Raw genomic sequence first — 16,641 nt, forward strand, 5'->3', positions numbered from 1 at the left:
AAATGGTGTGCCATGAACTGAGTCGTAATTTTGTTGGAATTATGAGCAATTATCTCGTCACTTCAAATGGCACTTTCAAATGATGTATTATAGACTTTTCAGGTTGTGCAATATAAGGGCTCATAATGATGGTACTTAAATTGAAACTTGCAACGACAAATAATAGGCATGTACACATGATGCCACCATAAGATGCCGCATATCATTCACTAAATTGGCACATTATTGATACAGTTTCAAATCACAGCTCAAGTGACTCCATTATGTTACATAACTACATATCTCTCAGTGTAACATAAAAGTGCTTTAAAGAAATGCTTTAAATTGCACTCAAAAAACACCACCCATGTCTCATTATCAAGAACTAAAATATGCGCATTAAAAACGTCATATTTCAGTACTGTATACAGATGGTTTAAATTGTGACTGAAAAATGGCATGCTATGAAGTGAGTCGTAATTTGTTGGAATTATGGGCAATCATATCATCACTACAAATGGCACTTTTAAATGATGGTATTATATACTTTTCACATTGTGCAATATAAGGGCTCATAATGATGGTACATAAATTGAAACTTGCAATGACAAATAATAGGCATGTATTCATGAAACCACCACAAGATGCCGCAAATCTTTTACCAAATTGGCACTTTGATGATACAGTTTCTAGTTACTGTTTAAGTTTCTTGATTACATGACATAACTACATATCTCCCCATGCAACATAAAACTGCTTTGAACACAGGCTTTAAATTGCACTCAAAAAAAAATATCTCTTGAAAATAAAATATCATCATCATATTCGGATTGTATGACCTTAAAATGAAAAATTTGAACATATCAACGTGTGGCACATTGAAAAGCACGTTTTTAAGGTTGTACAATCCGAATTTGATTGTTTTTTTTTTGTTTTTTTTTTTTTTAAGGGATGTGGATGAAGTGCGTATTTTGAGAGAAGAGAAAAATTCATGTGTGTGAGATTGGAGAGATTTGCATCAAAATTATGTATTTTTGAAAACTGAAAAATTTCATAAATAATCCTAGGAGCACCTGCAAGCACCCAAAAATCATGCATTCCTAATTCTACACCTAAACATACTACTGAACCTATGTAAATCAAAAAGTACGCGGGATTAGAGGGTATTTGATTACTTTTATAGAAACATGTAAATCACCATCATTTAAAAAATGGTATCTCTTTGAAAAATTATTTTTGAAAAAAGTAATGTTCATTTCTTCCCTGCTAACGGCTCATCCCCTCACCCCATGAAAAAAATATTATCAAATTCGGATTCTATGACCTCAAAAACATACATATTGATGTATTGCACGTTGATATGCTCAAATTTGTCATTTCTCCCGCTCTTAACATCTCACCTCTCCCCACAAAAAATATTATAAAATTCAGATTCTACTACCTCAAAACATGTGGGTCATTAACTTTTTTTAATATTTATATATACTGGGATAAGATATTGAATTGCGCCCATTGTAGGGGGTCTCCTGGCCCATAGGAATGACATGACACCTGAATGTCCCAAAAAATGACATAGGTATACTTTGAAGAGCAAAGTATTGAAAGAAAATAGACGCATCACAGTAAAAAAACAGTGTAATAAACTCAATGATGCACAGTAAATGTGTAGTTTAGCCTTCAAACTTAGATTAAAATAAAATAAATGCAAACCATAATTAATTACATTACAAAATTTCTCCAAGAGATTGTCAAAAAAGTTTTAAATGACAAATTAAAATAAGAACATTCGCATATTATGTAACACAAATGTGTGTAGGGTGACAACGTCTTCAACAAGTCAAAAAATGCCAACTGTAAATACATAATTGCAATTTATACATAGTTTACAAGTGAAAAAAAAGTGAATTCAACAACGAGTTGTGCATAGCAGGTCAGGTAGCCTTACAACTATCAACATATTTTTTAAAAAGAAATAAAGATGCAAATTTCTTTAATGAGAAAATATTGAATTAAATAAATTTTCGAATTTACCAAAATATAGTGAATTTGTCAACGTATGTAGCTATTATAAATTATCAGAAAATTTTTGAATCATTCTTTCGAACATTTCTTCATGATAAAGTGAAATGCATGAAGATATCGTAGCAATAAACTGTTATCGAAGGTTTTATTAGTACAGTTTCCCTCAGTATTACTCTGACATCAACTACAGTCATCAACTATACCTAAATAAGCGATTCTCATTAATATGAGCGTGCCTTACAACGCAGAAATTTGTAGAAAATTATTCCATAAATTTTCTCAATCGTTCACACGAGTTTGTAAAATATGAATGGGTAATGGTGTTCTGACAAACTACACAGTACCATAAAACACAACTGGCTTTGATATCAAACCCTGTGCACACATCAACAGGTGTCCAACAAATTTTTTTAGAACGTAGTCTCTCTTAACTTGTTGCAAAATGTGATCAAGTTTTATCCACTTCGGTTGAATCAGTTGAAAAATGATCGAGATAAACAGTGCAATCGTTCACACGAGTTTGTAAAATATGACGGTGTTCTGACAAACTACACAGTACCATAAATCACAACTGGCTTTCATATCAAACCCTGTGCACACATCAACTGGTGTCCAGCAAATTTTTTGAGAACAAAGTCTCTCTTAACTTGTTGCAAAATGTGATCAAGTTTTATCCACTTCAGTTGAATCAGTTGATCATTAACCAGAAAAAAATGAACCTTTTTGTTTGAGTATGTACCATTCTCATTTCCCTTTATGTAAGGCTACCTTGGCCACTAATTACCAGACTATAGTTGCATCATACTTGATCTTAAATGATAAGAGTATTTTAATGAAAAGAGATGATAAAGAATTATTGTTTCTTGAAAAAAATTGAGAGGGGTTTTGCGATAAGGGCCCTTGTGGTGATATTTCGTTTTTTTTTCAGGAGAGAAAAAACATCGAATTGCTTCGATTTTTTTTTTTTTTTTTTTATTTTTGGGTGCAGTGTTGTCCTGCGCATAGGTTGGATGGGAAATTTTGAAGAAATTCGTTCATCATCGCCTGATATCAGTGATTTAGAAAAGAGACCTTGTGGTGAACAGCCAAATTTACACAACGTTACAGACTACTCCGCAAAAAAATACTGAGAAATTCGGATTAGCCATGAAATTTTACATAGGTAACAACAATAAAATGATTTTTCCATCGACCTTTTTTTAAAAAAAAAAAATCAAAAACAAACAAAAACTATGTTTTTTGATTTCCCAAAAATGTGAGTTTTTGAGTATTCATGTTAAAGTAATTTTTAAAACGAGAAGTTGATGAGATAGGCGAAATCTGATTACACCATTCGATTTCTCGTGAAAAAGTAAGTTGGAATCGTCAATAAAAAAAAACATCGAATCACCACAAGGACCCATATCGCGAAACGCCTCTCAATTATTAAATTTTGAATTTAACTAAACAGTTCTAGAATAAGATCTAAAAAATCTGTAATTATAAAAATCTAAAAATACACGAAACGATAAATCTAAATTATAATTTTAAACAACTTGAAGATTTGAGACCTCCGAGCCATCTTAACCGTAAAAATTTTGAATTACGGTCCTATATACCTTCGATTTTTGGACTTACGCATCTTCGTTATTCTTCTCTTTACAATTATCATGCGTATACCGTAACCACTTCGAAATTCTGGCAGGTATGTCCGCCGCTTCGTTTTTACCATGTTTTTCACTCAAAACTTCTGCAAAAAACAAATGAAAATGAAGAATTATTTACCTGTCATGTAAATTTAATATTGTTCAGGTGTACTCACTTTCAATAACTTTGTAAATACTGGATTTACAAAATGTTAATTTGTTGTTTTGACCGGTAAAGTTTATTTTGTTGCGAACGATGCCTGGGGTCAGGACCGCCTTCATTATGACTGGTACTGTTTCCTTCAGGCTTTTCCCTCCGAAATCCGTCAGATAAGTTTTCTAAAAAAAAAAAAAAAATTATAACACACATATTTTATAAACGTAATTTTCTGCCCAGGAAAAAACGAAGAAACAGATTAATTTGAGATTTAAAAAACCCTTTCACTCGATGAAATGAACTCATCAAAAAAAAATAATTAAAATTTGAAAAGATTCACAAAATAAACTAGTTTTTATTTTTTTGTTGCGAGTGTAATTTCTATCAACTTTTTCATAAAATACGTCAGAAAGAGGCCAAAATAAGGCAACTGAATAAAGGAGTCCCGATAAGGCCACTTTTTGGGCCCTGCACAGTTACCTTATCGACTCGATCACTCATAAAATGTTGTAAAAAATGTCCCAAATACGAATCCCCATTTTTGGGCTCCAGGGGGGTTCCCAAAGTTGTGAATAAAAAAAGAATTTTAGGAACCACTGAGTATCATTTTCAAAAACTTTTTCAGCGTAAAATATCTGTTTGAACCCAATAAACGTTATGCGAGGTGATTTTTCTATTCTCAACCCTCGAGGGCAGCAATTGGGGGGTTTTGATTTTTGGAAAATTTTGGAACCACCATTTTGGACCTACCCCTCTAAGCCCCGCTAAAAAGCTGCTTACAGTTTATTAGTATCTGAAAGACCTCCATCATACCAAATTTTGAGCTCAATAAAATTTTGCGCTGGTACTCAAAAATCCAATTTTCTGATTTTTCGTAATTTCGATGTTTTGGGAATCCCTGGAAAATTAGAAACCTGTAATTTGCGCCAAACGTAACGTTTTGAAGTATATATTCAATAATCTAGATGAAAAAGATGAATAAAACTCCCTGTATATTCGTAATTTTGAACCCTTTTCAACTTTTTCAACAGACACGCAAAAATAGGGGTTAAATGGGTCAACTTCACCAATCAAAAGTTTTTTTCATGTTTTAAATAAAAAAATCATATTTTTTTGCAAACTTGAAATTATTTTAAATCGACTTTACGACATAGTGTCATCGCAATTTTTTAATATGTTGTTCAGCTAGCATGAAAATGTTGTCCATAATATATTTTTTTCAGAGTTTTTGAGAGTCGGAACGATATAAAAACTACATTTTGAAACTTTTTGAGCTAATTTTTGTACGAAAAAAAGTGACAACACAGATTTTTATGATACTATCAAAAAACTTTTCAAACCCCCTAACTATAGGAAAAACTTCCATTTTGGTAGCTGAAAAAGTAACCAGAAAAAAAACATCAAAATTCAAAAAAAAATCCTCAATTTCGCGAATAAAATACATCAAAACCTGGAAAAAATTGACACAAGTTTCAATAAAAAAAAAAAAAAAAAAAAAAAATGCAAACCAAAATTATTGAAATTGAGAGAAAACTAAAACGCGAAAAAAAAACAAGAAAGCTCCCCAAAAAATTCGAAATAAAAACATCAAGTCTTGAAATCCAAACCAAAACAAAACTCAAAAAAAAAAACTGTAAAAAAATTTCACAAAAATGTATGTAAGCTGAAGAAAATTACTGAAATTTGGCGCAAAATTAGGAGGAAATTTCATAAAAGTCACGAAAATTCAAGAAAAAAGGTTTCGCCGAAATTAAGAACAAAAATTTAGTCAGAAAAACGAACCCATAAAATTCAAAATAAAATTATGGAAGGGATGAAAATGGAAAACTTTCGAAAATTCAGTTCAGGAAAAATCAATGAGAAATCAGGACATGGAACTCGCGAAAATTAAATTAAAAGTATGAATATCTACAGAAAAAACCACAAACATTTTGAGAAAAATCATCAAAAAATTTCGAGTAAAACTCAAGACGACTCAAAAGAAAAAAATAATTCGTACTTGAAAAAAAAAATTGTTCAGAGAGAGAGAGGAAATCCTGAGGACCTTTCTCATAACTGAGAGGGAAAGAGAAAGAAGACAGGGATCGACGAATAAAAGATATCAAGACTCCGAAAAAAAATCCACCACAAAAGATGAAAATGAAAAAACAAACTCATCAAATCATGAAGAAGCTTCCCTCCCTCCCTAAAAAAATTATCAAAATTCAAAGGAAATCATAACTTTTGGAAGAAAAAAATTCACAATTCCACAAGCTAGTTTTTTTAAAGCACTATGACCAGATAAAAAACTGCTAAGAAAACAGTCCAAATTAAGGCAAAAAAATAACCGTAATTTAAAGCAAAAATAAAATCGTGAAAATTCGAAGTTAAAAATTCCATCAAAACTGGAGAAATCTTTGCAAAAATTTGAACACAAAAAAAAATGAAAATTGCGGGAAAATCATTGAAAAACCAAAAAAAAAGAATTCTTAAAAATTCAAAAGAAAAAATTGTTATAAAGAAATTACGAGAATTTGAGGTGATAAAATTCAGCAACAATTCAAGCGAAAAAAAAAACATCAAAATTATTCAAAACAAAATCATTAAAAAAACCGCTACAACTCAAGATGTAAAAATCGATCAAAACAGAACCAAATCCAGTTAAAACTATCGAGAAATTCAAAAATAATGAGCAATACTTTGTTAAAATTAGAAAAACCCCAAACAAATTCTAAAGAAAAACCATCAAATCAGGAAAAATGAAATTCGTAACAATTTTAATTTTTTCTTCTTCAAAAATTCTAGTTATAATTTTGGGGGGAAAAAGGAAATTTGTAAAAAAAAATAAAAAAACTAGAAAAAAATAACTTTTAGTAACCAACATTTTTAGAAAGTAACCAAAAGTTACTAATATGTAGCCTATGTAGTAATTTCAGAGTGTCAGTAAAAATGGATTTTTTATTTTTTTCAAAAAAATTGAAATTTACTGAATTTCTTGGGAAATTTGTTGTGTCTATTACAAAAAAATAACCATTCACTTCGAAAAGTACAATTTTTGACATTTTTAATGACTGAAAATGAGCGATTTTCAAAAAAATAAAATAAAATTAACGAAATATAAAATTTCTTCGAGGCATTCGGGTAAATTCAATCGGTAGAACACCGGCATTTGATGTACTTTGGATGCGGGATCAAGTCCCATTCACGTCCGAGCAATAATAGAAAAAATGTTGGTCATTGAGAACTTCACTAATTCGAATTTCATTTATACACAATTCCTATGTGAGCCTTTATGCAGCATAAATTCAAAATTTATAAATATTCTAACTAAACAAAAAAAAAAGTACTCGAGTAAAAATTCAGTAGGTATCTTAGTATGAATTACCATCGATTCGAAATAATCGACATCCTTCAGTTTTTCTTCCATTTGCATAAAATCATCCATGCATTCAAGTGGAAAGCTATCGAAGTCCATATGTCTTTTAGAAGAACGGGCCAAATCGATGACGAGGTTTTTAATTTCTTTTATATCATCTTGTTGACTTCTATTAGATTTCTCAATTAAGAAAAGCCGATTTTTGATATCGATGATATCTTCTTCTAAACAGAGGGAAAGCGAAATTCATATTATTAAAAAATAAAACTTCGAATACAGGTACGATGTATAGGTACGTGAAGTTTCTGGATTTTAAAACTCACCCAAGTATTTCATTCGTTTTGGTTTCACCACAAATCGTTTCACGCGTTTTCTTTTATTTTCAGGAGTGGGATGAGTCGTATCATCACTTTTGTCCGTGTCTGAAACAAAATTACAGATTAAAGTAAAAATTGACATTACTTTTCAAATTTTTTGAATGTTTTCGCGAAAAATATATATGCGGGGACGTTAAGTAGAGTGCTGGAAAGAACTATACATATAATTTTGCTATTGCACTTTATACATAAATTATACTTTTTCTGTGAGTCATTTTTTTCAATTTAAAAAAAAATTGAACATTTTTTAGTGTAGAAATTTTTACATGCTGTTTTTTCTTTGATAGTAAAAATAATTTTTCGCGGCTCCAAATTTTTTTTCACGGATATAGGTAAATGTTTGAACTTTAAAATTTGTATTTTTACCTGATGTTATGTCGCTGCTTTCGTCGTCATATTTATCGGATTTTTCGTCATCTTTATGGGATTTTTCCTTATCTTTATCGGATTTTTCCTTATCTTTATCGGATTTTTCATGAACTTCGTCCCTACGGGGTGCAATTAATGAAGCCGAACTGGATTGGAGAAGCTGTTCTTCGAGCGGCTTGCATTTATCATAATCGTCTATTAATTAGACAACAAGATTTAAAATTTCCATCAAAGTATACCTTCTTACCTAAATTTTATACCTGATTTTTCAACTTACCCAAGACATGATGAATATTTTCAACCGAATACACAGGCCATTTTGTATTAGGTTCTTTTCCAGATGAAATCCTTTTTACTGTAGCGTGTTTCGGAGGTGGGTAATAAAACTTCTTTTCACCTTCGATGAACCAACATGTTGGAACCGTACATATCTCCACGATTCCGCTGTCAACGTTTTTTGTTGATACAATTTTAAATGATGCCGCCATGCTCAAAAAATATGTACCTTCTAAAATCAATCAAAACAAAACAAATAAAAATTAAAAACCCTCGTATTTCTACTTATTGGATTTTTTCCATGCTCGTAGGTATAATTATTCTGTAACTATCGGTCGTTTCAGAGACGATTAAGAAAGCTAGCTTATGAAGATCAACGTGAAAGTAACTATACTGCTCAAACGAAGTTGGAGCAAATGTTATTAAAAAAAATATATTATAGCAAAACCAGCAAATTCTTTAAAAAACCTAAGAAATTCATAACTTTTGTACATACTTTTTGTAAATACCAGATTTTCATACTCAAAATCATTTTTTTTTTTTTGAGAGAGAGAGAGAAAGAGAGAGGCAACTCTAATTATGTATTTAAGGGGTATATTTTTTCTAAAATCAGTACCTCCCACGTAGACGAAATGTTTTTTCGCGCTAGAAGGATTTGTACAAAATTTTTGACTCGTAAAAATTTTTCACATTGAACTTGGTACAGTCTTATTTTTAAGAAATATTGATTTCCATTAAAAGAAATTGACAAATTCCTGAATATCAACTTTTGACTTGAAAAAAAAATAACCAACTTTCCAAAATTACGCTAATGGAATATCAAATTTTTCTGCACAGTGAGATCCGGTGAGAATATAGAAATGGGATGAATTTACTTGAATTTTCAACAAAAAAAAATCAAAAATGCAAACAGTTTCGAAAAAAAAAATTAAAAATTGAGCATTTTGGGAATTTTTTTTCAAATTTTCAAATCGTCACAATTGGAGAAAGTACTGATTTCACCATCTCATCGTGAAAGGCTCTTTGAGAAAAAATTTTCTAAAATGAACAATTTCTGATTTTATTTTGAGAATGTTCGTATTTCGGGGAAACCAAACTTGAAATTTCAAAAATTCCAGGAAAAAAACTTGGAAATGAGTTGACTGATTTAATATACCTACCTACTGAACATTAAGAAATATTGAATTTTTCGTCGCAGAGATCCAGTGAGACTCATTTCTATTCATTTTTCACGAACTAATTTTTAGAAATTTTTCAAAAATTATGTAGGTAACTAAAATCTAATTGCTCCCTTCAAACAAAGTCAAATTTATTCGTAAAAAGTTTTCAAATTTAAGAAAAAAAATTCTTAAAAATGAACATTTTGAAATTTTTTTCAAAAATGTTTGCATTTTAGATTTTTTTGTTGAAAATTTAAGTAAGTTCATCCCCTTCATACACTACCGTTACTCGATCTATACCTAAACTTGAGACAATTGACGAAATGAAATCGACTGAGTACCTATAAAACCACAAATGTTGAATATGAAATTAATAGAAAAATTTTGGTGTTACACATAAAAACTAAACATAAAAACTAAAACTTCGGCATAGTTTACTCCGGGGCTGCAAAACGACAGATATGTGATATCGGAATTGTGGCAAATGTTTCTTCATCATCGGTAAGTGGCATTGCAAAGAGTTTACTTTTTATACAATTCAATGGGAACAACATCGGTTTCCGTTCGTTGAAGTGCGCCATTTCCACTTTGAAATAATTCTTCAGGAAACGTTCCTTTTTCTCAAATTTACCCAGCACTAGAAAGACGTCGTTACTTTTTAAGGATTTAATAATTTCTAAAACAACGCAGATATCATCATTCCGGGAAATCACGAACGAATTTCTCATTTCTCGTTTCTGAAAAATCGGATTTTTTGGTTTTGTCTTAATCGTAAATTCCTTCGTTTTTAATTTTTCGTACAATTCATAATGGCTTAAATCCGAATCACTAATAAATAATTTTGCGAATCGATCCACTGAATGCCTTTTGAAAAATTCGATGTCTTCATTTCGAGTTAGATTTACAGCCGCCAACCTTTGATCTTTATACTTTAAAACAACTTGCTGCAACGGTAAGTTTCCCTGCTTTACAAATCCTTTTACCTTCTGTAAAAAACTTTCAAACTGAAAACAACAAAAGTTGTCCGCGGGACCGTATCGTAACACGTCTTCTGGTAAATGCGTTAAAGAATGAAAATTGTGACTGATCAGATCACCACCATAAATTTTTTCAAACTCCTTCAAAAATTTTGAGATCATCTTCTGTGCTTCAACTGCATTTGTTTCGACATTTTCACAACCTAACAACAAACGACCTATTTTGTGAAACTTTAAAAAATTTTGATACATCTTCCATCGTAAGGTATCATGTGGAAAAAATATCTGACTCAAAACAATCGGACCCGTGTAAATTAAAAATTGTCTGAATTCGGTGGCTTTCCAGAACGCGAATTCGTCAATGTTTCGACAACGTCTCTGGAATTCGACAGGAGTAAACGGTTTGATTCTCAATAATACGGTATTCGCAGTTTTTATGTCATCGCTCGTCATTTTAACTTTACTTGAACCTTTATTTACAGCAGTTTTTGGCAGTCCGTTTACCCAGTAATCTAACACTTTTTTTGTTATTCCCAATGACATCAGATGCATGTAATCGAAGGGGAATCCGAGTATTACATCAAAATCGATAATATTGGCGATAGGTGAAAGTGTTTCTTCGTTGTTTCTCTTTCTATGATGATCCGGATCCACTACATTTAAAAAATCGGCAGCTGTTCTATTCACCGGTGTTTCTTCCTTTGGATTTTTTCTAAACGATGTTCGATTTCCAATTCGCTCGCCTCGAATCGAACAACGATGACAACTACTGTACCCTGTATGACCTTTAATATCCAGTATAAACGCCTTCGCTGGCGCATCGCAGATAAAATTTTGAACACGTACCTCAAATTTTCTATCATCAATAACAATGCCATTATTAATTAATCCATTAACTTCGTCAACAAAGTCGGTGAGAAATTCGTCGCTGGTAACTGATTCCGTACCTTCCCCTTCCCAATACGCTGCCACCATGATCACTTCATTACGCAGATCGCCGTCGACCTGCATCAATATTGGCCACAAACTTTTCTTAGAACTGCCAAACAACGGTAGCCCATCAACGTTTATTTTTAGCTTGATGATTCCGTCGTTTGGCATTTTGTAACAATTTTTAAAATTTAATAACCCACTCGCGACGCCAAAATAATAATATTGCCCCCCATTCGAAAAAGTTTCTATCCCGAGTTTAGTTCGTTGGCGTACCATTATTGTTCGGTAAGTAATCGGCATATCTTGAGGTTTAAAAAAATGTAATATGTCGTCTGTAGCAGATCGTGTCAAGTTGTGTTTCAAAATTATTCGCCGAAACTCGTTTAATCTTTCGTTGTCAGTGGTCATCGGCGTTGAATCAGAGAAACTATTGTTACCATCAATCACTGAAGATGTTGCATTGTTATAAATTGGAACCGTATCGGTTTCGTTCTTACTGTTTGACGTAGTGTGAGTACACGTTGTGCTAACTGAAGAGATACCCGGAGAGGTTGTTGCATTATTCAAGATTACATTCGTAGTACAAGTTGTGTTCACTGAAGAGATAGTCGGAGAGGTTGTTGCAGTATTTAAGATTACAACATCATTCGAAGTATGCGACGTAGTGTGAGTACACGTTGTGCTAACTGAAGAGATACCCGGAGAGGTTGTTGCATTATTCAAGATTACATTCGTAGTACAAGTTGAATTCACTGAAGAGATAGTCGGAGAGGTTGTTGCAGTATTTAAGATTACAACATCATTCGAAGTATGCGTAGAAGTGCCCAACAATAGTTTCCTCTCCTTGCGAATTTGTTGAGCACGCCGTTTTGAAACGAAACGACCCTCAAATTTAACTTTCTTTTTACCGGCCGATATCCGGTAATTTTTCGCCATAGTTATATATTGAAAAAAAATGATACCTGTACTTACGTAACAATGTTAATTACGTCTGACCCGATAAAATCTGGAATTCTGGATAATCTGGAATCACACATTAAACACCTAAACACCATATGCACAACCGCAAAAATTCACTTCAATTCAATCGAATATATCGATCTAAAATTAAAAAACCATTTTTGTTGGCTTCCGTACTTCTGCGAAGACAATTTTTTATCATTCACGCTGTAGGTGGCCTTTTCACGCGTTTTGAGTAGCATACAGACAGCCAACGATATGTCACGTTCGTCACATTTCAATTGATCAACACAATAGCGGTGAGGGCGCTCATTACCATATTTCAATTCAAATTGAAATTTATTTAAATTTCAAAGGATGACTTAATTTGTAAAGTTATTCAATTTAATTTATTGATTCTTTTTATTTTGTCAGACTAACAGTATCCATACTTTAAAATTTGTAGTATCTGTACTTATGGTCATTGAATCAGAGAGTCTTATTATTATGTATTCATTTAGGTACGAGGTATTAAAAAAAAAAGTGTGGTTTGTGTTTTAAGTGCTTTAATATTTATGAATTTTTAAAAAAATAAAATCCAGAAATTTTTAATATCGATTCTATAATAAGTTAATATTAATTACATGCCATCAACAATGCTTCAAAATTTCGATCAATTTCATATTCATAAATAATTGTAGCGTTCAAACTAACCTACTCGTACCATGATCATCTTTGGGATTTTTTTCAATAATTTAACGGTAAAAATTGTGAAAAACGTATTTGGATGAAAAAAAATACGTAATGTGTTGACTACAGTAATTTTTTATCCCTGAACGAGGAGAAAATTGATCCGAGAAATGCGACATACATGCGAGAGAAAAAGCTTTTGAAAAACTAGAATTCAAAACATAAAACTATAATATTATCAATAGGTCCAAATGAAACGAAAGCAAAAACTTTCGAAAATTTATGATTCAAAAAATGAAACTACATCATTTTAGATGCAAAAATTTTATTTTGCTGTGTTCGAAATTTTTAAAAATTCGGTTCGCATTTGAATAGTTTAGAACACGAAATTGGAGGAATTTTTTGCAAGACTTTTTATGTGCGATTTTCGCATTTAATTCGCCTCTCCCAATTAAATGTAAAATTCAGATTCAGAATTTCACTTCCTTATTCAGTAAGACCTAAGAATTTTTAGTGATTGTTTCAAATTAGAGTAAGTAATTTTCTGTGGGAGGAATTCCAAATGAACTTTCCCACAATGATTTCGGATGACGTATTAAGCTTTTGTTTTTAATGTTGAATCCATTTAAAAAATTTGAACAGTAATAACTTTCAAGAAAAAATGAGTTTTGGTACAAAAAAAATTGCGAGAGCGAAAGCTTTTGAAAATTTATAAATCAAAAAACAAACCAGCATCGTTTAAGATTTTATTTTATTGGTTTTCACACGTTTCAAAATCGAAAAATCATTTTCAAAAAATTTCATTTTGAAACCGTAATAAGCTATGATACGATTGTTTCAAATTAATTTTCTGTGGGAGGAATTCCAAATGAATTTTCCCACATTGATTTCGGATGACGTATTAAGCTTTTGTTTTTAATTTTGAATCCATTTAAAAAATTTGAACAGTAATAACTTTCAAGAAAAAATGAGTTTTGGTACAAAAAAAATTGCGAGAGCGAAAGCTTTTGAAAATTTATAAATCAAAAAACAAACCAGCATCGTTTAAGATTTTTTTTTATTGGTTTTCACACGTTTCAAAATCGAAAAATCATTTTCAAGAAATTTCATTTTGAAACCGAAAGCTATGATTGATTGTTTCAAATTAATTTTCTGTGGGAGCAATTCCAAATGAACTTTCCCACAATGATTTCGGATGACGTATTAAGCTTTTGTTTTTAATTTTGAATCCATTTAAAAAATTTGAACAGTAATAACTTTCAAGAAAAAATGAGTTTTGGTACAAAAAAAATTGCGAGAGCGAAAGCTTTTGAAAATTTATAAATCAAAAAACAAACCAGCATCGTTTAAGATTTTTTTTTATTGGTTTTCACACGTTTCAAAATCGAAAAATCATTTTCAAAAAATTTCATTTTGAAACCGTAATAAGCTATGATACGATTGTTTCAAATTAATTTTCTGTGGGAGGAATTCCAAATGTATTTTCCCACATTGATTTCGGATGACTTGCGCTTTTGTTTTTAATGTTGAATTCTTTTGAAAAATTTGAATTGTAATAAAAAAAAATCAGTTTTGTACCTAATTAAAAAAAAATGAATACGAGAGCAAAGCTTTGGAAAATTTTTAAATCAAAAAACAAACCAGCATCGTTTAAGATTTAATTTTATTGGTTTTCACACGTTTAAAATTTAAAAAATCATTTTCAAAAAATTGCATTTTGAAATCGAAAGCTATGATTGATTGTTACAAATTAATTTTCTGTGGGAGGAATTCAAAATGAATTTTACCGCAATGATTTTCGGATGACGTACGAGTTTTTGTTTTTTATGTTGAATTATTTAGAAAAATTTGAACAAAATTTTCAAAAAAATTCAGTTTTGAAACAAAAAAAAATGCGAGAGCAAAAGCTTTTGAAAATTTATGAATCAAAAAACAAACCAGCATCGCTTTTCACACGTTTAAAATACGAAAAATCATTTTCAAAAAGTTTCATTTTGAATCTGAAGGGAAGGGTAAGATTGGCTCGAGCAAGCCAAGGACAAGAGCTTTCAGTAACTTATAGTTCTCAAGAAATAAAACGACATTAGTTTTGTTTTGATTTTTGCAAGCTTTGAATCATGTCTGCTTCTGAGCAATAATTTTCAAAAAATTATAATCTAGCAATGCAAAAGCTTTTGAAAATTTCCAATTAGAGAGATAGAATGACATACTTCAGGTTAGTTTTTCGGTATTTGGGCTTTGACAACAAAATTTCAGTCTTAGAATAAAAGAGCAAGTAGATATAACTACTATTAAGTATACTTAAGGTACTTACCTATGTACCTGTTGGAAAATTTATAATTCTTTAAAAGAAACCACACAATCTTTAATAGAGTCAGTAGTTCATTTTCTTGATATTTTGTATATACGAGTATTTTAAATAACCCATCGCTCGCACTTTTGAAATTTGAATGTAATTCATTTCATGTACGAGTACTATGTAGTTTAGGTATAGCAATTTCAGAGCAAATGTTTTTGGAAATTTACAATTTAAAAACGAGAAAGGAAAGATACTCAAGATGTAAGAAATATGCTGGAGGTACTCGAATGATTAATCAAAATTGAGATTAAGCATTTTCTTTGTGATTCTTTATTCGATGAGAATTAAATCCAGTTGAAAAATAACGCGCGCCAGCTTCTTATAGTTTTTTCTTAATTTTTCGGAACAATATATTTATTACATTGTGAACAAATTTATGAGAAAAATGGACATCGATAAATTATCGTCAAGTCTAAATGCCGTGCATTCCCATTTATTATCGATATTATTTAATATTCATACGCTACCTCGTGTAATTCAACTCAAATGGAGGTATTTTATAGAATTGTGAACTAAATCCAGTTGAAAAATGAACGCAGCTTCTTATACAGTTTTTTCTCAATTTTTCGGAACAATTTAATTATTACATCGTGAACAAATTTCTGAGAAAACTGAACATCGATGAATTATCAACAAGTCTAAATGCCGTGCGTTTCTATAATCATTATCGATATTATTTAATTATTCATACGTACAGTACACCTCCTGTGTTTTAACTCAAATGGAGGTATTTATTTTATAGAACTCTTAGCGATGATGAAATTTATTTCTTCTATAATCTTCAATACATAATGTAAAGATATCTAAAGACCATTAAATGATGTTTCATTTAAATGAACTCTCGTTGCTTGTGCAAAATTATACTATTTATTAGAACATTTGGAACCACCAGTTTTTATAGAACGCCACGTAGTATTCGCGCTATAGCCCTAGTACCACATGTTCACAGGGTAGCTGCTTGCACTAAATCACGCTCCGAGATCCAGACGACCCGGGTTCGAATCCCGCCGCCGGCAAAAAATTTATTCGATCATCGCGACGAATGGGATTATGAAAATGGAATTGATGTACGGTAAATCGAGGAAAAATAAATATAAAATAATAAATGTAAGTAATGCGTGATAAATAACTGAAACATAGTGCGTTTCAGAAATGGATATAACGTAACATAAATGTGACAAATCTGTGACATGAGAATGTTACGTTACACGCTAAGCAAACTAATTACTCAACAACTACTGCGAAATAAATATTTTTAAACGCGACTTAAATGTGTCATAATTTATGGCACATAATAGAGCCTATAAATTTCGTTTTTCATGAGGTATTTATGTGACTTTGAAAGGACAACATTTAGGGTACATAAAAATCTTGTCATATAGGTGTCGTAATGTATGGCACATAATAGAGCATATAAATTTCG

The 16,641-nt window shown here is 31.1% G+C and overlaps 1 protein-coding gene across 1 annotated transcript; it reads right to left on the reverse strand.

Annotated features, from left to right (window-relative positions):
* Positions 1–1,598: 1,598 nt before the first annotated feature.
* LOC135835477 (uncharacterized) lies at positions 1,599–13,096 on the reverse strand. The gene is made up of 7 exons (XM_065349742.1): positions 12,203–13,096; positions 8,162–8,392; positions 7,882–8,079; positions 7,462–7,560; positions 7,148–7,362; positions 3,803–3,965; positions 1,599–3,730 (listed from the first exon to the last, which is right to left on the reverse strand). The coding sequence occupies exons 2-7, from the start codon at positions 8,370–8,372 to the stop codon at positions 3,615–3,617; spliced, it is 1,002 nt and encodes a 333-aa protein (XP_065205814.1). The 5' UTR covers positions 8,373–8,392; positions 12,203–13,096; the 3' UTR covers positions 1,599–3,614.
* Between the last annotated feature and the right edge of the window lie 3,545 nt (positions 13,097–16,641).

The sequence above is a fragment of the Planococcus citri genome, chromosome 2 (assembly GCF_950023065.1).
Source record: "Planococcus citri chromosome 2, ihPlaCitr1.1, whole genome shotgun sequence".
Lineage (NCBI taxonomy): Eukaryota > Metazoa > Arthropoda > Insecta > Hemiptera > Pseudococcidae > Planococcus > Planococcus citri.